General features: G+C 32.8%; 1 protein-coding gene across 2 annotated transcripts in view; it reads left to right on the top strand.

The window, feature by feature from the left end:
• Positions 1–24,849, top strand: part of LOC124365067 (alanine--tRNA ligase, cytoplasmic) — a 37,915-nt gene extending 13,066 nt beyond the window's left edge. For both annotated transcript variants that reach the window (XM_046820989.1, XM_046820988.1), the window contains exons 8-19: positions 604–730; positions 3,354–3,486; positions 3,976–4,100; positions 5,919–6,072; positions 6,243–6,412; positions 11,499–11,753; positions 13,114–13,367; positions 16,236–16,344; positions 16,510–16,659; positions 18,186–18,356; positions 20,797–20,910; positions 21,289–24,849. In XM_046820989.1, the coding sequence (XP_046676945.1) occupies positions 604–730; positions 3,354–3,486; positions 3,976–4,100; positions 5,919–6,072; positions 6,243–6,412; positions 11,499–11,753; positions 13,114–13,367; positions 16,236–16,344; positions 16,510–16,659; positions 18,186–18,356; positions 20,797–20,910; positions 21,289–22,086 (2,560 nt within the window). In that variant the 3' untranslated portion in view covers positions 22,087–24,849. The remainder of the gene's footprint in view (positions 1–603; positions 731–3,353; positions 3,487–3,975; positions 4,101–5,918; positions 6,073–6,242; positions 6,413–11,498; positions 11,754–13,113; positions 13,368–16,235; positions 16,345–16,509; positions 16,660–18,185; positions 18,357–20,796; positions 20,911–21,288) is intronic.
• The last annotated feature ends 2,787 nt before the right edge of the window (positions 24,850–27,636 follow it).

The following is a 27,636-nucleotide window of genomic DNA, read 5'->3' on the forward strand; positions in this document are numbered from 1 at the left end:
GTGCAGGCTCGAATCCTGTCTGTGACCGTTGCACTTTTTATCAGTACCATCGACCTTTTACTGTATCGACTCTCCTCCTTATTCTGTTTCATAAGATCCTCGCACAGGCCAGTGGCCCATGAGGACAGGCAGAATAAAGCAAAAAAAAAAAAAAAAATTAGTTCATGTTAATTATGCAAGTTAATTAAAACAAACTCTGCTACACAGGGCTGTACCTGCTCCCACACTGTGATTATATTTAGATAGGTGGAGCTCCTTTATAGCTCTCTATTATTGGTCTTTTACATGTGCTACTACCTCTTTATTGTTTCAGTTTTTATTGTACATTTGTATTGCTAAACAAACATTAAAGACTGACTGGATGCTTCATATAAATACCTCTCGGCCCAAATAGCTTTCCACTTGTGTTGGAATTGACTTATTATGCAGTTTTTATGCTATATGCATTGCTTAAATCTGTAGAAAATTAAACTGTCAATGGAAGTGTTGTAACAGCCTGACTTTCAAATAGTAGTAGCCCTGTTGAGATTTATCTAGTTGACTTCATATTGCTGTATTTCACATTTAATCATAATTTGTACACTAATCGGTTGTTGTTGCTAGGTACGTGTTGAGGCGTATTCTGCGGAGAGGAGTAAGATATGCCACGGAGAAACTCAATGCAAAGCCAGGATTTTTTGCTTCTCTGGTCGACACTGTGGTACAGTCTTTGGGGGACACATTCCCTGAAGTGAGTTTTTTTTTATTTATCACTTTTGTTAAAAAGAATTTGATTTTTTTTTAAATTAAGAATTGTGTTTACTAAGTAAGTTTTAAATCTTGCCAGAATAATACTTTCTTGTGACTTTTTCCTTCAGTAGTTATGTTATTATTGGAGGAAAATATTTGGTCTTTTATTGTATTATTGTAGTGATATACTTTGTATTTAGTTTCTATCTTCTTTTCTTTAAGAAGGGAAATTTATTTTGAGACACACAAATTCTAGCACTCGCCTTTAGCACGTCATAGCATGCAGGGTTAGGCTACATTACATAATTTAACTGACCCAATAAATCATTTCCTCATCTCTCCTGCTCACATTGTCTATCCTTCCTGAGTTAGATCTTGATAGATGTTTTCCCTGTACTTCATTTTCAACTTCATCTTAGAGGCAATAAAGTAGGATTGAGATGTCCTCCTCTTCAGCATTTTTTCTCTGCAGTAACTATAAATTGTGGAGTGTCTCTATTGCTCTGTAGTAAATACATTCTAATCAGTCTTGCAGGTAAAATCTTTCAAAATATTCTAGTAACTATATATTGAAGTGTTATTCAAGAAAATTATTATCATAGACAAAGCTTACTCCTTTTTAAAACAGGCTCATCTAGCATCACAAGTCATGCCAGTTCCTTGAAAGTTCTTGGAAAAAAATTATGCATAGTAGGAACATGTAATAAGTGAGCATTTTGTCTGTGCATTTTGTCCTTAGTATGTTACAAATAAGACTGGCGGCATTCATTGCCAAGGAAATTGTAAATTGTCGTTCCGTTTTGAGTGTCACAAAATCTAAAAGTGAATATCCTTTACTGCTGGTGAGAAATCTAATTTCAATTGTTAGAAGTGTAACAGGGAGTCTGAAGATGTTATGTCGGTAAGCATGATTAATACCTGTAAAAACCCTGTAAGAAGTAATGACAGTGATGATTGTATACAATGTAGTCTCTACACATTAATATTTTGACAGATCAGATTTTGAACTTTCTAAAACCAATCAGAAATTAGAAAACAGTTGACTCAACTTTAGGTAGAGAATGCGAGCCTAAATGTGAAGCAGAATGGAGTGGGGATATTAGAGGACTATTCATTAATACCTGAGGAAAGGCAGTATTTGTATGCCAGTAAACTGAAATAAAATCCGAATGCAATAAATTATTAGTCAAATAATGTTAATAATTCATATATTGAAATGAGAAGTAAATCCAAAGACAACAACATTATTTTGACGTCGGACCAAAATTATTCCAGCAGCCGATAATCATGTAAGTGATAGTTGCACTTGAAAGACTGGTCCAGTTCGGATGACTGCAGCTCAAGAAATACAGAGACCAGGAAACAAACAGGTTGACAAGAAAAAGACAACTTTTCAGCAAAAATTTGCTTCTGTTCAAGGTCTGGAAGTAAAGATATCTCCATGTGATTAAGAAACTAAATTGACTAACGTTATAAATGAATCACAGCCAAATGATCTGAATAAAATTAACTTTGTTGAGGTTAGAAACAGGAAACGTAAACACCATAGGTGTTGTAATAGAATTTCCTCAGCTTTTATTACTGGACAAGCTAATTGTAATATAAGGTAATGAATAAACTTAGATATTTGTTTGTATCAACAATAGCAGAAAATGTAGATAGTGATTCTTTGAATCCTTAATACCTTAATAAGCAACCTAAAGGTAACTATGAGATAACAAAGTTAAAAAGTTACCTCGTTACAGGTCCTACAAGGTTACAGTTCCTGTGCCACTATGGGAATATATTCTGCTGAATTTTGGCATTCCAGGGTTTTTGATTTAATAAAAAGAACTCACTTTTTAGAAGTGGCCTCTCCCATTCTTTTTGGGAACAGAGCCAATATGTGAAACCAAACAGTTAGACTTAATCCTTCAGGCGCGACTAGCGGCTATATACGCGGGCATGATGATTGCTTAAACGTGAGAACGGTTATATATGCAGAGCGTTTTCCCTGTAAAAAACTAAGTATTAGCTGTTGAAGATATCCAACAGAGAGCAGGTAGTAATTTATTTCTACAGTTTGAAATTAAATAAGTGACTTTTTACTGCTGATTATACGATTTCCGATCCATAGAAAAACACATAGCAACAGATGTTCGTTTTTTATAGTCCCCTGACGCAGAATTCGGCTATAAACACCAGTATGGTTACTTGTTCATAGTTTAGTTTCTGTGTTTATAAATCAAGTTTGTCTATAATTTTGGTTTATTAGTATTTTGAGTAGTGATTTACTTTGTGTGTTGTAAAATAATGGCCAAATTAGTCAAACCAAACCTTAGATGAAATTCAGTCTCCACCCAGGTGAATGAGGGCTGGCAGAATAAGGCATAAAAGAGAATCGACCTCTTCTATATTAAAACAAAATTAAGTTACAGTTTATTTATTTCCTTTTTTCTACTAATGCAAAAAACCTGACTTATTTTAAAATTAGGTTGTACTTGATACTTATTTACTGCATAAACTCTAGGTATTTATGGTATTAGATTACTTTATATAAAAGAAGGTATTCTATAAATTTATGTGTAGTTAATAAATTCTTAGATACATTATAATTGTACTAAGTATGATATTACTTTTTCAAGATCAAGAAAGACCCGCAGACAATAAAGGACATCATCAATGAAGAAGAAGAGCAGTTTTTGAAAACATTGAATCGAGGACGTAATCTCTTGTACAACACAATTGGCAAACTCTCAGGAACTACCGAAATACCAGGTAGGTCTGACATGAAGAACCAGAAACATTTCTTTAGAAGGTTTCTTATATTTTGAATTCTAACTGTCTCTTGGTTAAGGTACCATGTTATGTTTTGATGCTAATGGGCTGAATTGAACCACTCTTTTTTTAACAAGAGAACACTTGTTTACATTTTTTAAATTTTAATAACTATTTGACTATTACATGTCGTGAATGATTGTGATGCTTGTCAAACGTTCCGTTTCGTGGAGGTTTGATTAAAATTATTATGCTTACAATGTTAAAGTAAATAAAATAATTATCTTATAAAAATGAAGGTTTTTATGTACTGAACATATAAATGTTACATTTGATTGCTGAACCTTATGAGTGACATAAAACAAAGACTTACATTTACTCCAATTGTTAAATCTTTACTCCTTTTTCTGTTACTACTACTTTTCATTATAAAAGCATATAACAGATGGCAGTAATAAAATATGTACTGATGTGAGAATGTCTGTACAGGTGACGTAGCCTGGAGACTGTATGACACGTACGGGTTTCCTGTGGATCTGACACACCTCATGGCAGAGGAGAAAGGCCTGACGATTGACATGAATGGTTACGAAGAAGCAAAGAAAAAGGCGCAGGTAGGATGACAGTCAGTGTAGTTAAATTTAGACATTTGTAAATTGTAGTGAAATATCAGGGATGTGTAAAATAATATTGTCAATTGATTCTTAAAAATGTACTAATTAACTGTGTTTGAGGTACCTAGTTGAATTATTTACTATGCTGTATTAAGTATGGATAAATCTTTACAAGATGGAGAGTTTATTTTAAATTCATAAAAATTAGAGATAATTTTTATATTGAATTCTAAGTACGGTAATTAAAAATGGAGATTGTTGCAATGTTTAGGTTGACACTGATAAGATAAATGTAATAATATGTCGTGTATAATTTAATACAGATATGTAGTATATTTTTATTGTATTTTTTGTATTAGGTATTTATTATTATGAGACAATGAGACATAGAAATATAAAGAAGTATATCATACCATTGGATATTATATATTACACATATTGTTTTAGAGTATAATTAAAAACACTTTTTTTGTTATTGAATTTGTAATTACAATAACAAATTGTAAATACAGTTGTAGACATTACAATAAAGGAAAGTATCACATACACATTTGTATACAACATTTTATTCTCTAGTTGCGATATACAAATTGAATAGGAGTACACATCAGTATTGAATAGAGATCTGTTGTGTACTGAGTACTGAATTTCATTCTGGACAGTACCAAAAAAAGAACCATCATAATTTCAATTCAACATTATTCCGTTCTACTTTTAATTTTGTATAAGAAATTCAGCTGTATTCAAGAAATAAATCCAGAAAGTAGTAAAGGACCAGAAATGATAATGGTCAGTTGACAAGTATTCTGGCAATGAACAATGAATGATCAAGACTCCTGATTGGTTTTGATCTATTTTTTAGTATTTCGAGAATAAAAACTAAAAGTGTAACATATACAGTAAGCAAATTTAATAAATATAATCTAATTTATTTAAAGTACAGTAAAGAAACAGTTAGTTTTAGCTAATTCCCATAATATTCCATTTAGTTTTAGGTAAAAAAAAATATTTAAAAAAAACTGATATACTGGGAACCAGGATACAAAGTGTTGTACCAAATTGAACTTTCCTCAAATATTATGTACTGGAGATGCCTAATAATAATGATATAAACAGTAATATAAATGAAATCAAACTGTAATTTAGTTAATCTGGTGTATTGTGTGCACCCGATAAGCATGCATGTTAGAGGTCAAACTTGAAAATTACGGTTACAATGGTATATATGAAACACAGAATGTTAAATATTCAGTGACTGCTAGTGCATCATGATCTGCGGTATCCATTCATTATGGTAGATGCACATTCTTTGATGGCATTTACACTTTAGCATGGAAGATGTTCTAAATTGGCGAGGAATGCCAAAACCATCGAGAGCTGGATTTGTCCTGAGTAGTTCAGCATGAAAGCTAATATCCTTATTATGCACTATCATTTGGTAGTGTTTGAATACCTCTCTAGATGTGATCTTATCGAGTAATATCATTAGGATCCTTTGAGGCATTTCCACGAAGATTACAACGTTAAGCAGGTTGAGCAATATGACCACCAAAGATAAAGATGATCTGTTGTTTGTATACACTACTTGTCAGAATCTTTTGAATTTAAATGGGATGTTAGGTGCATCTGTTCATCTGATCACTCCTTTTCTATCCGGTTAATTTCCACCCTATTCACCATTTTTTTCCACTGATAAAGTGAAAAAAGAGCTCTTCCTCACTCGAGGTTTTGATCTGATTATGTCTATTAATGGATAGTTTATCTCATTTTTCATAATTGCTGAATTATTACCTAACACTGTCATGCACTGCTTGACAGGTTATCAGTCAAGGGAAAGTTGCTGGAGTCCAGGACACCTTGAGTCTGGATGTCCATGCAATCACTGAACTACAGAATAAGAAAATACCACCGACAAACGATTCCTTCAAGTACAACTACAAGGCGCGGTCCGACGCTAAGGAAACTGAGTATGGTAAGTTTGATTTTATTTGCTTAATGAGTACATATTGTATATTCATCATACCTTTGAAAAGCATCGAATCTCGGAATTGGATTGGACTTGAAAGTGATAAAGTAATTCTCAATTTGATTTTGATTGTTACTGCTCGATTTGATAGCTTCAACACAGTGTTTCCGTTGCAGATTTTGAGGGCTGCACAGCCAAGGTGATCGCTCTGAGGTACAACAAGGCGTTCGTGGACAGCTGCAGTTCTGGTCAGGAGTGTGGGGTGTTGTTGGATAGAACCAACTTCTACGCAGAGCAAGGTGGTCAGATCTATGATGAAGGCTATATGGTCAAAGAAAATGATCAAGTAAGTGCAGGGTTTAAGGACCAAAATGATCAAGCTTAATACAATTTTAACTAAATGTTTTGCACATTTTGGATTTAGACATTGTTATATACATAAGTTTTATTGTGGAGTATAAAGTTTAGGAATAGGTATTAACCCTAGATTAGCAAGAATTAACCAAATTTGAAAGCCGGTACCTTCTGATCATTACCAATTTGACCGATTGTGTTAAGTAATTGAGTTAACCAGTATTTTGCCATTGTAATTGGCAGGGTCTACTGCTAGATCTAATTATTTATTATTTAAACTATTGATGTTTATTTTAAATTTTATAAATTACCTATTCGAAAACTGTCAATTATCAGTAAATACGAGGCATATCCAGAAAATAAGTATACTAAATGTTTGTAGGTTACAAACATCTTTATTTGAACAAAAAAAATCCTAGTTACATTAGTACATATGTGAGCTATTTTTCGACATAGTCACCATTCCTCAATGTAGGTGGTGAACTGAAGTATTAATTTTTTTATGTCTTACTCGAAGTAACTTTCCTCCAACACATTTCTCCCTTCACCTCCTTGTCGGGTGAAACCCTTTTTCCACCCATGTGCAGCTCCAGGGAGGTAATCTGAAGGTGCTAGATCAGGGGAATGCACAGGATGGTTCAGAACATCCATTTAAATTAGGCGATCAGTTCCTATGTAACGTTGGCCGTGTGTGGTCTAGCATTGTTATGTAACAGGCAGACTTCTTTTATCAGCATGTCTCTCCTCTTGTTCTGAATTGCTCTCTCTCTCTCTCTCTCTCTCTCTCTCTCTCTCTCTCTATACATATATATACTATTTCATTTATTGAAATAAAAAAACAAAGATTATAAGGCTTCTATATATTTTGTGGGATTTAATACCCACATCTTCAGGAAGCATAATATAAATATGAAGAAAACAAGAAACACAACACATAAAATAACCAAAAATGTAAATACGCAACTAAAACATTCAAAAACCCAGCTGATATATCATTAATGGCACAGATGGAATATATATATAGATATTGATATTGTAAGGAAAATTTTAATTGTAAATAGGATTGCAGTCATATGGTAACCAAACACTCTTATTGGTATTATTTTTGTATTATTCCTCAATTTGATTTCTTCATTCTTGTGGAACATGACCAATGGAAAACTTAGTGAGATAAATACATACATCTTAGTGTTGGATAATGTAAATTATATAGAATCCAACTTAGAGACAACTTAAAAGAGACCAAATTGGTTATAAGTATATCAAAACTAATAAGAATGACATTCATAAATTGTTAGAACATCAAGAATAGCAAAGCTGGTGCTAGCTCAACTGATAAATATTATACAGGAAGTGAAAACTGATATTGATATCCTGATCTTTGATAGAGGGCTGTAAATCAGTGTCTAGTTATCTCTTATCCAATGACTCATGACTTGCATCTTCATACAATTTGTACTCTAACTGGGAAAACTTAATTATGTTTAAAATACAAAGCAAATGTTAGAATTTTGTTTCTTTGCACCTTTAATTTCATTAAACCATTACTAGCATTTAAAATAATTATATTAATTTTATGATACTAACAACAAACTATGGAAATAAATAACATAACAGTCATATTATTCACAAAAAGAAATAATAAACATTAAAACCTATAATGCAATATTATCATATTCGTATGATACCAAATTTTTTAGTGGCAGTCCATTGCTGCATGATTTAAAACATTTTAAGAAAAAATAAAATAAAAATATGCTACACTAAAAGTTATAAAAACACTGTAAATTGATAAAAAAAACACACAAGACAAGACCTAATACCATTTTGTATGTTGTGTTTTACTTTTATTTTTCTGTCACTGAAAGATGACAAAATTTTTAAAATCCTATTATCCTAACTAACCTTCCATCATTAAAACAAAACAAAGTAGGAATAGTGTGCGACATTCAGCACATTTATTATATGCAGAGATTTGATTTAGTATACAAAAAACAAATAGTAATGGTAAGAAGCCTATCGAGAGAGTAAGTATACTGAGGTTCTCATGGCCGGAGAGATTTTTGTCAACATGTTGGCTACACTGCCATATAGCTAGATTCCTTCCATCACAACACTAGTTCGAGATCGGTACGTTTAGAACTGCAACAATATATTTTGTGAAAAAATGTCAATTAAATTTCCCCGCCACGTGTAAAAATATGCAACGTCATCGGTTATGTGTTTCTAGAGTAGAACTGTGTTTGGAGAATAATGAATTGCAGTTTGAGCACCTGTAATTTTAGTGAAATAAGTAAAGTAAGATTTTTTAAATGTTCATTTATAAATTACAATATGTATTACTTTAACGATTTTTCAAACCGTTAGAATAAACATGACGTTTAGACCTGTACAAAAGTAATTTTGTTTCACTAATGCCTTAGACCAGGGCTGCCCAACCTATGGCTCGCGGGGCCGTATCCGGCCCGCGAGTCAGTTTTATGTGGCCCACCTTGTTGCCAAAACAATCAAATTTGTTTACAAGCATTTGAAATATTAAATAAATACAAATTTTGAGAACCAAGCAGGTCCAGCCGATTTCACGTAGAACGAGCCGTATTCATTTGGTGGAGTATGAGTGTTGAAAGAAGTAAAGTAGTTGCAGACAGATTTCACTGACTACGGTGGTGGCTGCCGGCTGGCGAATAGAGCGCGCGTAAAGCACGGCACAGCGCGCGGTGCGGCGACTAACCCCTACCTAACTCAAGGTCACCACTCGCCACGTAATTTGTATGTCCTAGTATCCTAGTAGGATTAATTTAAATCAATGTATTCAATTTATTGGTGACTTTTTTATTGTTCCCCTCAGAATTAGAGCAAACATCCAAAAGTCTGGGTTTATATTTATTTCTACTAAAAGAACCTAAAACATTATAAACCTTTACTAACAACTAATAAATAATAAGAAATTACAATAATCAGGAAACAAGGGCCAAATAACCTTTAAAACTCATATTTTGCACAGCATTTCTTGGAACAAACCCCGGGCAAAGCGTTTTGTTTGGGGTTCCAAATCCCCTGGGATGTTGGGCCCGCCTGACCATAAAGGGTTTACAATGTGGCCCCTTGGGTAAAAACGGTTGGGCACCCCTGCCTTAGACTTAATAGTACCATTCTTTTTAATAATATATTACTAATGTATTGTTTTCTTATAATCTAAAAAAAAGTTGTACAAATTATGAATGGCTTTGGGGAATAACAGTATAAGAAAGCATTTTGTTTTATGTCAATGCACCAAACCATGCTCCCGCTATGCATACTGCACGGGAGAGGTCTGCCTTACCTGGTATATAATTATAAAATAATGACTTAGCTTTAGTATACAATTAGTATAGATGGTCTATTTTAATAAAAAAGTACTCTATTTGTAAGTACTTTTAAATACATTACTCTTAATCAATCAATGAATTTATTGTTATAAGACTTATTACAAGTATTAACAATGTTAGTATTGCAGCACAATACAAAGTCCTAGAGATACACATAACTATAAATTATTATATTTTAAATTTATACATTTAAACATTTTTTTGAATGTTGAAGTGTAAAAAAGAATTGCTAAAACAACTCTATAATTAGTTAAAGTACATAATTACAATAATATGGTAATTAAAAACATTAAAAAAAATTGCATTAATGAAATAACAAAACTAAAATTCAGCAGGCCTACATGAAAACTATCTTTAGGGTTCACTGATTGAAAGAACACATAAAAGTACACATTTTAGTGCACATGAATTGCACAACAATAAAAATTTATTAATTATGTGTAAAAATGTGTACTTTTATGTGTTTTCTTTTTCAATTAGGAACACTAGAAGATATTTTTCAAGATAAGCCTGCTGATTTTCCTTTCAAATAGTAAATATCCTTGGCTTTCAGCCCTATTAATTCAAAAATAACTAAGATTCAACAATTAATAAAATATTTATAAATTAACTAACAATAACAAATATATAAATACAAGTACATAAGTAACAACTAGAGGATATAGACTAGTTTGAAATAACAAGGGGAAAGCAACTAGTAAAGAGGGATTTGACTAGTAACATAAAGGCTAACAAATTCTCTAAAAGCAATTTTACCAACTACTAAACACTTGTGAAGGCTGTAGAATGGATTAACCAGTAACCACCTATACAGCTGCTTTCTGAAGATTGTCAGGATATTTTATCAACTAATGGTATTAATTTATTGAAAATTTGTAATGAAACTACTTTGTAACCGTTCTTGGTTTTACTAAGACAGTTAAATTCAATTACTAGATTTGTTTCAATTACTGGTATTATAATTATAAATATTGGATCTGAAGTATAATTTACCTGAAATTTTCATAATGTAAACTACCAATCAAACAAATTAATTGCAGTATTTCCTAAGTTATGAATTATGATAAACCAAATTTAAGTAGTACAACCTACAAGTATAGCAACATAATTTTGTAAACAATACAACGCTAATGATACAGAAGTTATTATTACCTTTTAAGTTGGAATAAAATGTTTTGAGTATTATAAACTATAAGTTAAATAAATACATGCCCAGTTCTGAAATCAGAATAGTTGGTTTCATAAGTATATCACAGAATATTAATCATTTTAACCCTTGGACTACACAGAGAAGTATTAAGGTAGCAACAAGTATTTTGTAAATTAAAAATAAAAAATGTCTGGAAAATAAAAATGTCTTGTTTGTTGAGTGTTCATCAAAGTTCAACCTAAGCTTTACATGACAACTCCTGTCACAATATACAAAATTCATTTAACGTAGATAACACAAAAATAAAAATAGTTACGAGTAACATTAATTAGTTAAACATTTCTGTAACACTTTTCTTAAATTTTAAGTAGCTGAGGGTTTTTATTGCAGAGGGCAGAAGCATTATATTCTTTTGGTCCAAAGGAATGCATTCAACCAACTTGTGAAGAGGTTTTACTGAAGCGAACTCCCCCTTGATTTTGTAATTTTTATGGGTCACAGTCTTAATACTATAATACAGGAAGATGTATAATGTGCTACAATGGTTTCATTTGTGGCAGTCTGTCGAGTTTACTGTGAAGAACGTGCAAGTTAAAGGCGGCTACGTACTGCATACTGGCAGCCTGGAGGGGACATTGCGTGTGGGGGACAGTGTGACGCTACACGTGGACACGGCTCGCAGGCGTTTGGTCATGAACAACCACTCAGGTACTCATGCGCTCAACCACATCCTTCGTACGGTGTTGGGCCCTGAGTGTGACCAGCGAGGCTCCCTTGTCGCTCCTGACCGACTACGCTTTGACTTCACAAACAAGGTACAATCTTACAGAGGTCAACACTGGACTATGTAATTTGGACTACTTTTAGGATTGAAAACTGTATATTTGTAGTATTTAAACATTTGTCTTATTTGTTGTATTTATACATTTTTTTTTAATTAAATTAGCCATAGTAGGATGAATTTATACGAACTTCTATTGTTTTAAGCTACCCTTATCAAAATAATTAACTTCTCAAATATATTTTTGTTTTTCCAAATTTTTTCAAATGGTAGACTGTAGATCCTTATTTTACTCCCATTTAAAGGCTGACAATTTGATGCTATGAAAAGAAAAATAAGAGTAGGTTATTTGTTCAAATTTAATAAAAGAAAGGTTATTTTACAAAAATATCTTCTTACAAATAAAATTACACAGCATGATTCTCATACAAAAGTATGAATTTTGATCAAAAATCAAATTTGCATCTCTAGTTTGCTCCCTGCACTCAAAAGGTGTATTTTTAGATGTTAAACGTTTTAGATTTGTACTTATTTTAGATTTACTGTAAAGTTATTACCTGTTAATATACTATTTTTTTGGAATTTGGCCATTTTAGCACATTCTTTGGTTACTTAGATAGCAATCACAAATTTCATATTGTGTATTCAATAACTTATAGTGTAATACCGTTATTTAGCGTTGTGGTTTTACTTTTAGGCTGGTACAATAGGCCCTGTAAATAAATCTTAGTGGGTAAAATGATTATTTACTAAAATTTCAGTTATACATTTTTACTCTTGATCTAAACTGTAATTTTTATTTAGACTAGACTATTGACCAAATTTTATCAGAATATAAGTTTGGCAAAATGTCTAATGTTTGTAATATTTAGGAATTAACTGAGAAAAAAATTATGTACAACATGGTAGGTTTTTATTTATACTTATATTTTTACAATTAAAACTATCTGAAACATACTAAACTTTTGTTTTATGTATCATCACATTTCTATTTGTAACTTTTATATTATTTTACGTAATGTAACAAATCTTATATTTGCTAAACGTACTAATGACTTATTAGATTTTTCATTTTCTTAAAATGAATACAATTTCAAAGCATAGTTCTTTTCTTTATTTTTGCATTTTGTTATGTATAAATCTATAAACAAACAATAAAAACGGGCATATAATTTTTTATAAATAATATTTTGATACCGTAAAATTCTCAATTTCTCTCTGATGGAGAGTGATGTATAAGTAAAACTTTATATATTTTGTAATTTTTTAAATGTATAAAACAATCAAAAGCCTGTTAATAAGGAGTCAAATGACTGTCACTTGGAAGGATAGTTACTTTTACAACCAAAAACTTTTGTATGAATTGTGTTTTAATATATTTTTCTTTACTTCAGGGTGCAATGACAGAACAACAGTTGAAACGGACGGAATTAGAGACCCAACAGTTTATTTCGCTTAACGAACCGATCTTTGCAAAACAAGCTAATCTCGCCTCTGCCAAGAAAATCGTTGGTTTGCGAGCCATGTTTGATGAGACCTACCCGGACCCTGTGAGAGTCGTGTCTATTGGAGTTCCTGTTGAGGAGTTAGAAGCCGACCCTGCTGGCCCTAAGGCTCTAAAAACTTCTGTTGAGTTCTGTGGAGGAACGTAAGTGTAATACGATATATCAGTATTCTCCCTTCTAACAATGTCTAATATTTTTTGCAATTCATACAAAATACTAGTTTGAAAATAAAAAGGTAATAATTGGTTCAAAAGAAGATAACACTACTTAATGATACACAAATATATCCCTCTCAATGCCAAATTCAAATATTTTATTGTCGTATTTACATAAACATTGACAAAGTCATGATGTAGCTCCTTAGCCAAGTCAAAATACTTATAATTACTTAAATAAAATTAATCCTCACTTAGATTCAACTACAATACCCAGAAATTTCGATTGGCTGGGTTGAGCTTCATGGCCATTATTAACTTTAATTACTGGTTTTAGACTAAATATGATAATTTTTGTCTTACATGCATTAAAAAAAAATCATTTGCATTAAATCACTTTATAGCATCCTTAAAATATTTTTTGTCACAAGTTTAACCTCTTCTAGATTACTGTTTACATTAACAAAAGTTGTATCATCTGCATAGAAGAGCAATGTAGTTACTTGAATGGAATACGGCACATCATATACTCTCAATAGAAACAATGGTCCCAGTACCCTGTGAGACGCCATATTCGGCAATAGCCTCTTCCGACACAGGCCAGGCCATCCAGACAGATTCTCTGTCTTCGGTTTTTCAAATATTAACAAAAGAAATTAAAAGGTGTGTTGCGAAACCCATAATGATCCAACTTACCAAGCAGGTCATCGTGGTTGAGACAGTCACAAGCCCTGCTCAGATCACAGAATGAAACCTGAGCAGAGTGTCTGTCCTCAAAGGCTGATTCCTCACCAATCCATCCATTGCATCCACTGTGGACTTGCCCCTCCTGAATCCAAACTGTGATACATTCAGAACACCATTATCTTCTAAAAACATACCATTTTGATCATAGACCAAAATCTAAATTAACTTTGATATTACAGGTAGGATAGAGACTGGCCTGTAACTCTCAGGGTTATCTCTAGGCCTTTTTTTATAAATGGGACAGATTGTAGAGATTTAGAGCATACCAGGAAAAACCTCACTACACAAGCGTTAATGGTTTCTGTCAGAGGAATAACTAAATATGGTAACAATTGCTTCAACATGTTCGACGTATTATAAACATCACAGCTGTTAGAATTGTTTAATCTTTTGCCAGCATATTGACACAACACTCCAGCTAAAGGTTTCCTGCACAAGAGGGGTCCTCCCAACATATTAAAGAGAACCAGATACGGACAAGTCCAGCTGATGTTTAATACTATTTACTGTTTACAAATACCTGATTAAAGGTTTCAGGTGATGTGCCGATTGTTTTGTGCTTGTTACAACAATCTGAATTATTTGATTTAATCACAGATCATTCAGCTTTACATTTATTGTTACTTTTCTCTATCAGTTGCATATTACGTTCAAATTTTGCCTTCTTAATTAATTCTTTATATTCATGCTTACGTTCAAAAATTTTTTCATTTATGTGTAACTTGCCAGAACTCTGTCAAATCACTTTAAAATATTCATCTCTCCTTTTATATCACCCATTTCCTTGGTATACCATGTGTTCATGTTGGATTTTTTATGTTGACTATTCTTTACTTTTTTAATGTCATAAAATAAGCACGGTTGTTTAACAAAGTCTTAAAAAGTTTATTGAAAATAAATCAGCATTGTAGGATCCATAATAGAACTCAGAAATAAAAAATGTTCAATTGTAAGAGGAAAGTTTTTTGTTAAGTTCACTCAATGATTGCTCAGTAAATTGTAATTTATAATACTTCTTTAATACGTATGAACATTTTCCTTCAATATCATTCAGATTAACTAGAATGCCATCATGGTAAGAAAATGGACAATGGAAGATGTCAAAAAAGACTTTGTCAGCAAAAAAAAAAAAAAAAAAAAAAAAAACATTAAGACAGTTCGGACCTCCTGTTGGTGTACAGTTCAAGCAGTATAGATTATGCTGTCTTAATGTACCGGATGTCCCACGAAGAGGTTTCAACGGTTGATTTTATATTCTTGCTTATTTATGCACCGAGCATTTTCAAATTCTACACAATTCATTAAATTGGTTTTAAAAATATTCTGTGAATATTAAAGCTCCTAACAATATTGTAGAAACAAAATGGTGACATATGTTTCTACATTATTAATTGTGTAGAGTTTGAAAATGTTCAGTGCATAAATGGGCAAGTAATATAAAATCAAACGTTTAAACCTCTTTGTGGGAAATTGTATTTAACAACATTTTAGCATGTTTATCATTTGTGGTGATATCAAATTTTTTTTATTGAAATCCCATCCAATCATCAAATTGTAAATGGTGAACTTTATGAGGAAAAAGAGGATTTTTTCTAATTCGTCTAAGAAAATATCAGGATCATCCGAAGATGAATGATACAAGGAGATAGAAATTAGCTTCAGCTCATCAATAAATACACCACATGCTTCAAAATGAAACTCCTTACTATAAGAACTTAAATCACAAATTCTACTATTATAGAGGTTTTTAACTCAACCTTATTTATAAAATTAAAAGAGAAATGTTTCTTAAGAAAGAAATCGATTGTCAGCTGCACGAAGTTAGGTAGCGTTTGAAATGGGAGGGTATCAAAAAGGTTAAAAATATGGAATGATAATATTTTCTCGGATAACTATTATTTCATATTTGATATCCTCCCATTTTATTTCCACTTAAACTTTTGCGTTAGATGACAAATTTCTTCTTATAGAAAATTTGTCTATCGATTTGAAGAAAAACCAGGTTGTGTACTTATATAATGCAAATTGATTTGATGAAAACAAATATTTATATTGATTGCAGAAGCCATCTAATCTGTGTTGTAATTTTGATTCCTTTTGCCCATACAGCCACCTCCATCGATCAGGACATATTGGAGACTTTGTGATAGCAAATGAAGAAGCCATTGCTAAAGGGATCCGAAGGATAGTTGCACTTACGGGACCAGAAGCCACCAAGGTACTTTTCACTTGATCCAAGAGCTGCTTGAAGGGATGATTTGGATAGGTTATAACAAATGTTTATTTATAAGCCTATGGTACTATTGTTGGCATGTTCACTGCAGCAGGTAATAAATGTATATTTTTGTGCCAGTATTAATAATGTTATATTTATGTTATGTAGGCATTAAACAGAACAAAAGTGCTAGAGAAACATTTGTCAGAGTTGGAGAATAGCTTGAAGAACTCAAACAGTTCCCACAAGGACCTGGTCAAGAAGATAGTGGAGCTCACCAATGACATCTCTCATACAACAATATCCGCTTATAAAAAGGTACGTTGTTCTTCATTATTTTTGTCTGTTCCCCAAGTTTGGGAGTCAAGAAAAATTGTGTGTGAAATCTTCTGTTAAAAAAAATTCTTCCCACTAAGGCTGTTTATTTCACAAGGAAGGAAATCTCCAATGTGTTGAAATTCATAACGGTACTTTCTGATTAAACAGAAGCCACCGATCATAAACAGGATTTAGCAACTCTGGGTGGGCAGTTGCACAATAAATAAACTGTGTACTGTGGAGCATATTTGTTTTTCATCTGTACACAATTATCACGTTATAGGAATTGTTATCTGCTCGGACAGTCAAATCAGTGAAAGTATGTCAAGTCGAAGGTCATTAACCGGAATAATAACTGCAGTGCTCTTATCAGATTCGATGTCTCGGTTTATCATACATAACCTAACTCTCTAGTTCATTGTTATCTTTGTTTTCGTACTGTACACTTGTTCTAGTGATTTGTTGATAGTACAATGAGTTATTTTGGTTTTGGATTTGCCAAAGAGCGAGGAAGAAGATGTACCGTTTTTACAGGATGTAACAACACATTGTCGTCCCTGAAACAATGTGTGAATGGTCATAACATGAAATTGTATTTTACTGCTAATAATCCAATTTGGCAATGTAACACTAGACAGAATCGGACTTCGTGGGGATACATGGTTTTCTCACAGTAGGCTGCCATTTGTCACAATGGTCCAATTTCTATATTGTGTTGTGACAAGCAACAGCGTTTTTGTCACAATTTTCGCTGACCTTGTCGAGTTTTTGAATACTCAAATATAAATGTGTGTTTATAATTTTTACTTAATGAAGGTATAGTTTTTGTTTTCACAATCAAATTTTACTTATATACCTACTATACGAATGGGTGGCCTTCGTTTAATCAGAAAGTACCTTCATAACTGTTAACACAGGCTATTTCTTTATCAATACAACAGTATTATACTACGAATACAGGTATTCGGCTATATAAACATTATCGTACCATTTTCATAACTTTTGCATTTCTTTTAATTTGAAACGTAAAATCATAATCTGCACAAAATGTTGAAATTGGTGAAATAAACTTTTTAAAAGTACATTTATAAGCAAAGATCTAAGACCGGGAAAATTTTTACCTAGGTGTCTGAAACTCCATGAGAAACTGCATCTCAATTTGCACTTAAGAGCTTTGATGTTCATCTGGAATTGTAGATAGTTTAATAATGATGTTTATTATGTAATCAATATGTAAGTCGGTTAAGTCAGTATCAGAACAGAGTGCAGAATGTAGGGTCAAAGTAATCAATCAGTTAGATCCATATTCACAATTTCTAAAAGTTATTGTTTAGTTTAATAATTAAACTAAACAATAGTAATTATTACTACAGTTTTTATGGTTTCAGTTTTGCCATCTATTCTTAAGAAGAGATTTTCTAAGCGCTCAAAAAAACAGCTGAATGACAATCAAATAAAGGATATAAACTAACTATAAAAATAAAGGACAGGTCATCTTTTTAATGATGAAATTTCTGATTTTCCAGGATGAGATGCGCAACACTCTCAAAGCACTCAAGAAGCGGTTGGATGACAAGGATAGGGAAGATAAGCAAGCGATGGCAGCCTCTGTGATCAAGGATGCAGTAGCTCTGGTGGCAAAGGCACCCAATTGTCCTCTTCTGGTCGCTGAACTCAATGCTGGTTCCAACACAAAGGTGAGACAAGGCAATTTATCAACTGCCATTAACAATCATAAATGAAATGTTCCTACAGATTAAAATCTATTAAAATGAGTATAAATTGTTCATGTAGTTAGGTAAGTGTAATAATTATAGCTTTGAAACCCCTCTCTCTCTCTCAGCAGATGGTAGTGGAAGTGTGGCTGAGTTACTAGAGAGATATTTCAAGTTAAAAAAAATGAGACCCCATTTTTGGCATGCTTTCCTGGCAGGTAGAAAAATAATTGTATTGATAAAGGCTAAAATGGAAAACAATCACATAACTTTCCTCCAACGTTTTAAACAAAATGTCAAAAACATCTAAAAAGACTAATTTTTTTTAGCAAAAGGTAACACAGTTACAAATGGTTTACACAATACTTATACAGATCTAATAACAAAGGTCCAAAATTACCGACTATATTTGAGAAACATTAAAGTTAAAACAGTTCTGTTGTTAAAGTACAAGAAAATTCTAAAAAAATCAGTTAAAGCTTTCTATAAATTTGTAAAGGCTTATACAATATTAGATTAGTACTGATAATAAAGTAATTTTGTAAGACATTCAGAAATGACCAGGATCTCGAAAAGTGACAATTCATAGACTACCAAGGTAAAGAATTTTTAAAAGGCCAGAAAAATATTTTTGTATTTAAGGAAAAACTTTACAGTGATAGAATACATGCAAACTAAGTAAAACAAGTAAGGTAATCGGATAAACCTCTGTAATGAGGGTATTAACCCTCCTACTGGCAATGATTTAAACTGTGACAAACAGAAATATAAATTTGACCCAATCACAAAAACTATCTCATGAAAAGAAAATATATGTTAAGATATAAAATTATACGTTATCAAAGGTAAATTACAATAAGTAAAAGGCATGCAAATAAATAAAACAAATTACACAAAAACGGACCCTTAAAAATGTCTAAAGGTAACAATTCTACATCTAGGAATATTTAACTGTGACATAGTAGAAGATAAGAAAAAGAAAAAAAAATCATATTAACCCTCATATTACAAATGACTCAAACATTGTGTGAAACATTAGAAAACTAATATGTAATACACCAATAAAATATTAGAAAATTTTTATAAAGATAAAGACAATAAATAATATAAATTACACAAACTGGGTCTAGAGACATTATACTTAACGCATAATACACAATATAACAAACTTAACCCTTAGATGTGAAGGGCTGAAGTAAAGAACTTCGTGTTTTACCTATTAAGTTTTTGGGTGAGCTGAGTCCTATATTATAACAGCTAACCAGGGACGGACCTGATTCCACCCAGTCCCAAATCGCCCGGTTGCAAATTCTGGGAGCTTCTAATTTTATTTTATTTTAAACAGGCTAGTAATGTTGTCTCCCTTAAGATTATATTACAATTTCATAAACTAACCTATACAACTACTAGCATACTAAATAAGTAGGCTAAACCCCTTTTACTTTTATTTTTTGGCGAAGTTCATGTCTTAGTAAAGATCCAACCTTCATATCATTATCATTTTAACTTCTCATTGACTGAAGAAGAAAACCTCATCAAACAAAACTCTCATGAAGTGGTTCACAGAAACAGAAATGAGTACAGATACAGAGTAATAAACATAGACGGACTCACAAACAAAGCATTGAGAACATGTCATGAGCAAGAGCAAAAGAAAACCTGGAAGAAACAAGAGGTGAATGCTAACGTATTGCTTCTGTCAAGCGGGCACGCAAACATGCTAACAAAGATAAGAAGCTACCCAGTCTGCAGGAGACTGTCAGAGGTTTTATCAAAGGGCTTAAGCAGCACAGCCAAGCTGGTAGAGAGTATGAGCTAATGCCATGGCACAACTTTTTTAACTTTCTTTTATGTTACAGGATTATAATACTGTCCTCAGGGGTGAAAAACACAGATAACTCAAAAGTGTTTTGTTTTACTGAAAGTCCACCATTCAACCTGTGTCACATACAAACAGGCAGCAATGCTTAACTTAGTTATTTGTTTGTATCAACAATAGCAGAACATGTATATAGTGATTCTTTGAATCCTTAATACCTTAATAAGCAACCTAAAGGTAACTATGAGATAACAAAGTTAAAAAGTTATCTGGTTACAGCTCCTACAAGGTAGGTCTTCCTATGCCACTATGGGGATATATTCTACTGAATTCTGGCCTTCAGGGGTTTTGTAAATACAATTTCCGATCCATAGAAAAACACATAGCAACAACAGATGTTCGTTTTTTATAGTCTCCTGATGCAGAATTCAGCTATAAATGCCAATATGGTTATTTGTTGATTGTTTAGTTTCTGTGTTTGTAAATCAAGTTTAAGTATTTTTATGACTGTGTTTTGTACTAGTTGTAAGATGATTATTTGTTATCGACACCACTAAAAAAAATGAATAAATAAGTGATAAATTATGTTATGTGTCTTATCAGGCATTAGACTCAGCTCTGAAGAATGTCCGTGGCCAATCCCCCAACACGGCAGCCATGTTCTTCTCAGTAGATTTGGACTGTGGCAAGATCTTCTGTCTCAGCTCAGTTCCCAAGGTCTGTGATTATTTTTTATGGCAAACTTTTTATAGTAAACAAATTAACCAAATTTCAAGATACAAAATTGCTCTTCTTGATGCTGAAAACTCAATTTTATCTATATTAAGGGTTTTTTCAAAATAATTTTATAGTAGAAAAAAATGTTTTGATTAAGTATATTTCAATGACTGTTGTAGTGTGTTAAAAAAATACTTCATCTTTCAAACAAAATTACAAACTAGTAAAAAATTGTATGCTTATTTAACAAGTGCAATTAATGAATTTTTATTTATGTTCAAACCTGATTGATTGGGATTCTTTTGTATGCCTTGTTTGTATGAGAGTATTATTATTATTATTATTAATTATCCTTGTTAACATAAACATATTTTGCAGGCTGCTATTGATAAAGGACTGAAAGCTAACGAGTGGGTGGCAGCTGTCTCTGGGCTGATGAAGGGCAAGGGAGGAGGAAAGGCTGAGAGTGCTCAAGCATCCGGACCCAACATTTCTGCAAGAGAAGAGATCATCTCTACCGCCCGAAAGTTTGCAGAGCAGAAACTGGGTGTGGCAGACTCAGTAGGTACTCAGAAAGTCGGGTCTGGAGCGATCCTGCACTGCCCCTCTAACAGCCAAGTGAAGTTGAGGTGTATGATTGCTGCGGTTTATGCCGGAAAGACTTTGAGTATCGTGGACGACAATGGAACTGTGTTTAGGGAAGGAGCAGTGGAACTGACCAACGCAACGGCCATCGCATACTACCTCGCCAGCCCGGCCATGACAGGGGCTGATATCTCGGCGGAGGCACAAGTGGTGCAATGGTTGAGTTACACAGACAACCACATCCAGCCCGCAGTAGGCTCCTGGGTCCATCCCAATGCCCCAGTGCCTCCCGCCACTGCCAGGGCAGGTATGATATCTGTGCTGAACTATCTGAACACCATCCTTCAAACCCGCACCTTCCTGGTCGGTGAGCGAGTCTCACTGGCAGATATTGTCGTGTTTGCCACCCTGCTACCGGCTTATGTTCACGTGTTGGACCCGGACACCAGGAAACCATTTATCAATGTCAACAGATGGTTCAACACTATTCTTCACCAGCCCCAGGTTCTCAAGGTTGTTGGCTCTGTCAAACTCTGTGAGAAACCACCTCAAGTGAAAAAGTCTGAGAAGAAAAATGCTAAAACCAAGTAAAAAGTTGAAATTGTTATGGCAATGCTGGAGATGGTGTTGGTTAAAAGTTCTTGAAATTTATTGGATAGGTTTTAAGACCTGTAAATTGAGGTTTTGAACATTCATTTATGGGATTGCTTTATTTTGGTGGCTTTATGGAAAGAGTATTGCATTTGTATTAAGCATTTATTTCCGTATTATTGGGGAAAGGTTGAGGAGATGTCACAAGCAGTTACAAAACATTTCTTTAAAGGTTTTATTTACTACATAGTCTTCAATGTATCTGAGAACATGTTTTTGTATAAAATACTAAACTTTATAAAGTAGAAACAACCTTTTTATTTGCTGAAATCCAAATATGACAATGCCAAGATTGTGGTAGTATTGTGAAACTGCTGCAGATGTCAATGTGGCCGGGACAATGGTGTGTAACAGAAAATGCACTGTTGTTAATAAGTCAAATTGTGTTCACACCAGTGCTGAAAGTACACAATTTTATGTGGTTTGCGTACATACCACCAGAGTTGCAACCATCTGCCCCCCCCCCCTTACCTCTAAACCCACCCCAAATTCACAAGCATCGCAGCATGTCTTGCAGATGTTCAGGTTTTGCCGGCGGTAATCGGAACTGCACGGCTCTGACTCCCCACAATTGTGCTCAAAGTCTATTGAACAGGCCTCTAGCCCAACCCTGATACGCTCATGGAAAATTCTCATGAATTGATTCGCTCACCAGTGGCCGAGCAGCAATCAACAGTCTGAATCTGTGTAAAACCCAATAGTGAAAATCACAAGAATTACACACTATCCAGGACTGTTGCCACTACGGATTACAAATTCTACCACAACATTCACACCCAAATTGTAAACACTATTACATATTTAATGCATATAAATGTATTAAAAAAATGCACAGTACATTTCCAGATGAATATTTATTTTAAATTACTTCATTTTTATGCTGAAGTTAGTCTCATAGGTAAATTAAGACAAGTTAGTTAAAAATATTATAAACTTATATTTAAGTACGTAAAACATCACTAAGTGAAAATAAATAGATTCAATTCACATTTTTAATATTGAACTTGCAGACTGTTTGGGTAGGCTACGTCAACTTTACAAGCCTTTCGAGCACCCAGGCTCAGAATCAAGGCAGTAGTTGGTAGCAGCACAGAGAAACAAACCTTTGCCTGCGGTAGTAGGGAGCAGGGTTTGCAGCGGGTAGCTATGGCAAGTGTGCTCGTGTAAACATCGCTTGATCATACAACAGTTCCAAGCTGCACACTCTGTACTAGTTCCATGATACACCACTTGGCATTGCTCACTGGTCGCTGATGGCACGTGTGCTCGTGTAAACATCGCTTGATCATACAACAGTTCCAAGCTGCACACTCTGTACTAGTTCCATGATACACCACTTGGCATTGCTCACTGGTCGCTGATGGCACGTGTGCTCGTGTAAACATCGCTTGATCATACAACAGTTCCAAGCTGCACACTCTGTACTAGTTCCATGATACACCACTTGGCATTGCTCACTGGTCGCTGATGGCACGTGTGCTCGTGTAAACATCGCTTGATCATACAACAGTTCCAAGCTGCACACTCTGTACTAGTTCCATGATACACCACTTGGCATTGCTTACTGGTCGCTGATGGCACGTGTTTCAGTCGTTCAGCCTCTGAATGGTGTTACGTCGAGGGATTCCAAACGGAAACAGCTTATAGCATTGAGTAGTTTATATTCTCAGAATGTTTCAAAATCAAGGATTGAATCTTCTACACCATCAGTATGAAGTGTTTAAAGAGAGCATGATATAATAATTTACAAAAATTACAATAACCTTGGCCACAGTATGAATATAATTCACAATATCACTGATTATTTAAAATGATACAGTAATGAAACTCATAAACGTAGAAAATAGTATTTTATGAACTATTTTACGTGGTTGTTAAATTTAGATTGTTTAGATTAAAAATGGTTTGACAGGTTGTGTCTATTTAAATTAAATTTGTTTGGTATTATATTACTGGCATTAAACTACTTTTTGTGACAAGATGAATAAAATGTTTATTAGAGTTTGATTCAGATAAAAGTAATTTTATAATTTATACACAACAAAGTTGATTTTTGAACACTGTATAGACTTCACTTAAGACTTACGTTCTTTAGTTGTGTAGTTATTATGTTAATTTCAAAACAATTTTTAACTTGTAATAACTATTAAAACCGATATAGATACATTTTTTAAACAAAATTATAATATAGAAACAGTTGCTACCAAAGCCCAAAAAAAGAGTGGAAAAAATGAAATCTATGTAGTATGGTAAATTATTAAAAATGAGAAATTGTTGAGCTTTGTTAGTAGAATGAATATTATTCAAAGATACTAAATTGGTTTTAATACTCATGCAAAATGTATATTACAAAAAAATGGGTTATGTAATTGAATAGTAATTATTATGTATTCTAACATTTACATAGCTACATAGTAGTACTTTTTCTATATTTTGTATGTTTTGATTTTAAATTGGCACTAAAGGGCTATCTAGTAATAAAATAGGGTTTATTTAATTCTGTGGTTAAATGATATAAATACTAACATTTTTTGTTATAAGGATGGGAATAAAAGTTATGAGCAGAAAAGTGCCATTACACTGATAGATTTAGTCCTTTTGTACGACGTATTGATGATTAACTGTATTTATATGTAAATTTAATAAATTATGAGTCGTTGATTGTCGGATTGTTTATTAAACATAAACATTTGGTATAAAAAAGTGTTTTAATTTGTACCTCTGTTTTGATTCTTTTTTCGTAGATCATGGTAATGTAATTTTAACAAAGTGCAAAATAAGCCAGTTAACTATGTACAGGGTTTGTTCACATGTACAGCAATGACTCTGGATCGAGTAAAGAGAATATCCACGATTCATACCCTATATTACATTGTGTAAAAAGGTGATTCACCTTCTAACCGCTCCAATATCTCATGTGAAACATTAACTCTTTATGACAATATTATGTTACATGTCTCCAATATGAAATGTTTTTCTTGGGTGTTTATATGTGTTCAGACCTTTTAGAATTTTGACTTGTTACATATGATAGGTATTATTTCAAGAGATGTATTTCGTTCGTCACCATCAGTGTGGAGTAGCTGCAGCCCGCACATATGGCCAGAGGCATTAATGTAAGCTCAACGTAATAATTGAAGTAATTATATTAACTAATTTATAGCATTGTTTTAACAAGTGTTTTTACACCTTAAACTACATCAAATTATTAAAAAGTATGAATTTTAAATGTAATAGATCAATGTAATTGTAATCTGTAATCCATAGTTTGTCTAGACTTGGTGTGCTGCAATACTGATGTTCTTAATGCTTATAAAATGTTTTATAACAATAAATTTATTGATTGGTTGGCATGAACTATGATTTGGTAAAAGTCTGGAAACTAGAAATATTTCCAATTTTGTTCAAACAATCATGCAGACTATTGTTCTTGGTTTTTATTTTTTGACGTGACAACGTCTTAAATTAGGTTGCGGCTCGGAGTCACTCATGAAAAAGTGTAACGCCCGGTAACGTTACGATGCCCGTCCAGTGGGTCCGCCGCACGGGATAAAGCAGATAACTGTGGGTCCGCCGCACGGGATAAAGCAGATAACTATGTTTATTCGTGAAAATGTGGAGTGCTTAGATTCGTCATTTACAACAACTACAACAATAAAGGTAAATAATTGTACACTGATATTTCATTATCGTAAACTATGATTGATTGATTGATTAATTGTTAGATTGACACAAAAGTTGAGAAACTGAGTTTATAGGTTATGTCATACTATTGAGAAATGTTGATAGTGTTAAGTAAATTATTAGTTTAAATCACTCTGCAATCAATCGTAATTCAGTCGATTGAGAAGAAACAGCGCGTATTGCTAGTCAAACATTTAAAATAACAAATTATAACCTCTAACCTGTCATAACAGTGCGACCAAACAAACGAACTAAACCGACCAATCACCACGCGCGGAGTTAGAATTTAACTGTGTTTAGCAAGAATTTCAAATTCCAATTTTAGTAAATGTTTTATTCAACTTTACCATTTACAATAACAAATTTTAATTAATTTCAAATTATGTACAATGTTTTAGTAAACAAAATATATTTCTATAGTTAAAATTTGTGCAATTCTTATTTTCATTCAATTCCTTGTTCCTATTGTGCAATTTAATAATATTCATATCAATAAATATTCTACCGAGAAAAAGACGTTGTCACGTAAAATCTTCGCCCGTAAAACCGACTTTACAGGCAACCATAATTTTTTTTTTCAGTACTTATAACACAGTAAATGTTTTGGGGGTAGATAATGGAATTTAACCATTTTGTTTATTACCCATTTAGTGCCAATTCCTCACATTACTTAATATTAATTTTTTTTTAATAATAATTATGAAATCTTGTCATTATGTATTTTTTAAACCATTAATCCTACTCGGAGTATTAGAGTTTTTGACCACATTTGTTTTCCAACTATTTAATATAGGAGTGTCCATATCGTCCAATGTTTTAAACAGTATCCCAGCCATTCTTGAACTCACTGACCCACTATAAAACCTGGTCTTGACAAAAGGCTGTCTTAATAATAAGTTAGCTTCTTTAACCTGGATAAGTACCTCAGAAGCAGTTTTCATATAAACAAGTACAAGCTTCTTTCTAGTAACTATAAAAAGACTTATGAACTTTATTTAGAAGCACTACTTTTTCCGTGGCGCCTCATGCTTTTCAGGGAGCATAAAGTATTTTAATATGGAACTTTCATTATGATAAAAATAGAATATATATATACTGAAATTGCACTCACTAAGTGTAAAATCCCATCTTAAAAAAAAAGTGCTATAAAGTTGCAAAATAGATTTGAAAACTTTGGTAAAAATAAAAATAGTATGAAGACTTTTAACAGGACTTTTGCTAACATAGAAAACTGTGTGAAGAGTGGCAACATTGAAAAAAAAAACACATTACGTCATACTGTAGACAGAAAGATGTAGAACTTAATAACAAACTCATGCTTGAGAAATAAAATATTCAAATTCCTATGCAAGCTTGAAAATTAACAGCATGACAACAAACTGATCTGTTTTTTATGAGTTATGACAAGATAATTATAAAATTTTAAATGAGCCACATTGGAACAATGAAGGTATCTTTGATTTAAAGGCATAAAAATTCAAAAATGTACAAAAGTACTATTGGTTAAAAATAACACTGCTCAAAAATCTGTGAAGGATCTTTTACGTTTAGAGTTAACTCACAACTGTAAATAATACAGTACAAGTAAAAAATGGTTATGATTTTTTTTCTAAAAGTTTTTTTAATGTGTTTAACTCGTACCAAAATTCAGAGAATAATACCAATAAAGATGGGAAAATCCATGATTTCCAAATCTGATTTTGAATCTTAAAAATTTCAATCCTCAAGATTCGAATCCTAATATGATTTTTTACCCTAAGTATGATTTAAACAAAATCATCACCAATCCAACTTGTGCCATTTTTA

The sequence above is a fragment of the Homalodisca vitripennis genome, chromosome 6 (genome assembly GCF_021130785.1).
Source record: "Homalodisca vitripennis isolate AUS2020 chromosome 6, UT_GWSS_2.1, whole genome shotgun sequence".
Classification (NCBI taxonomy): domain Eukaryota; kingdom Metazoa; phylum Arthropoda; class Insecta; order Hemiptera; family Cicadellidae; genus Homalodisca; species Homalodisca vitripennis.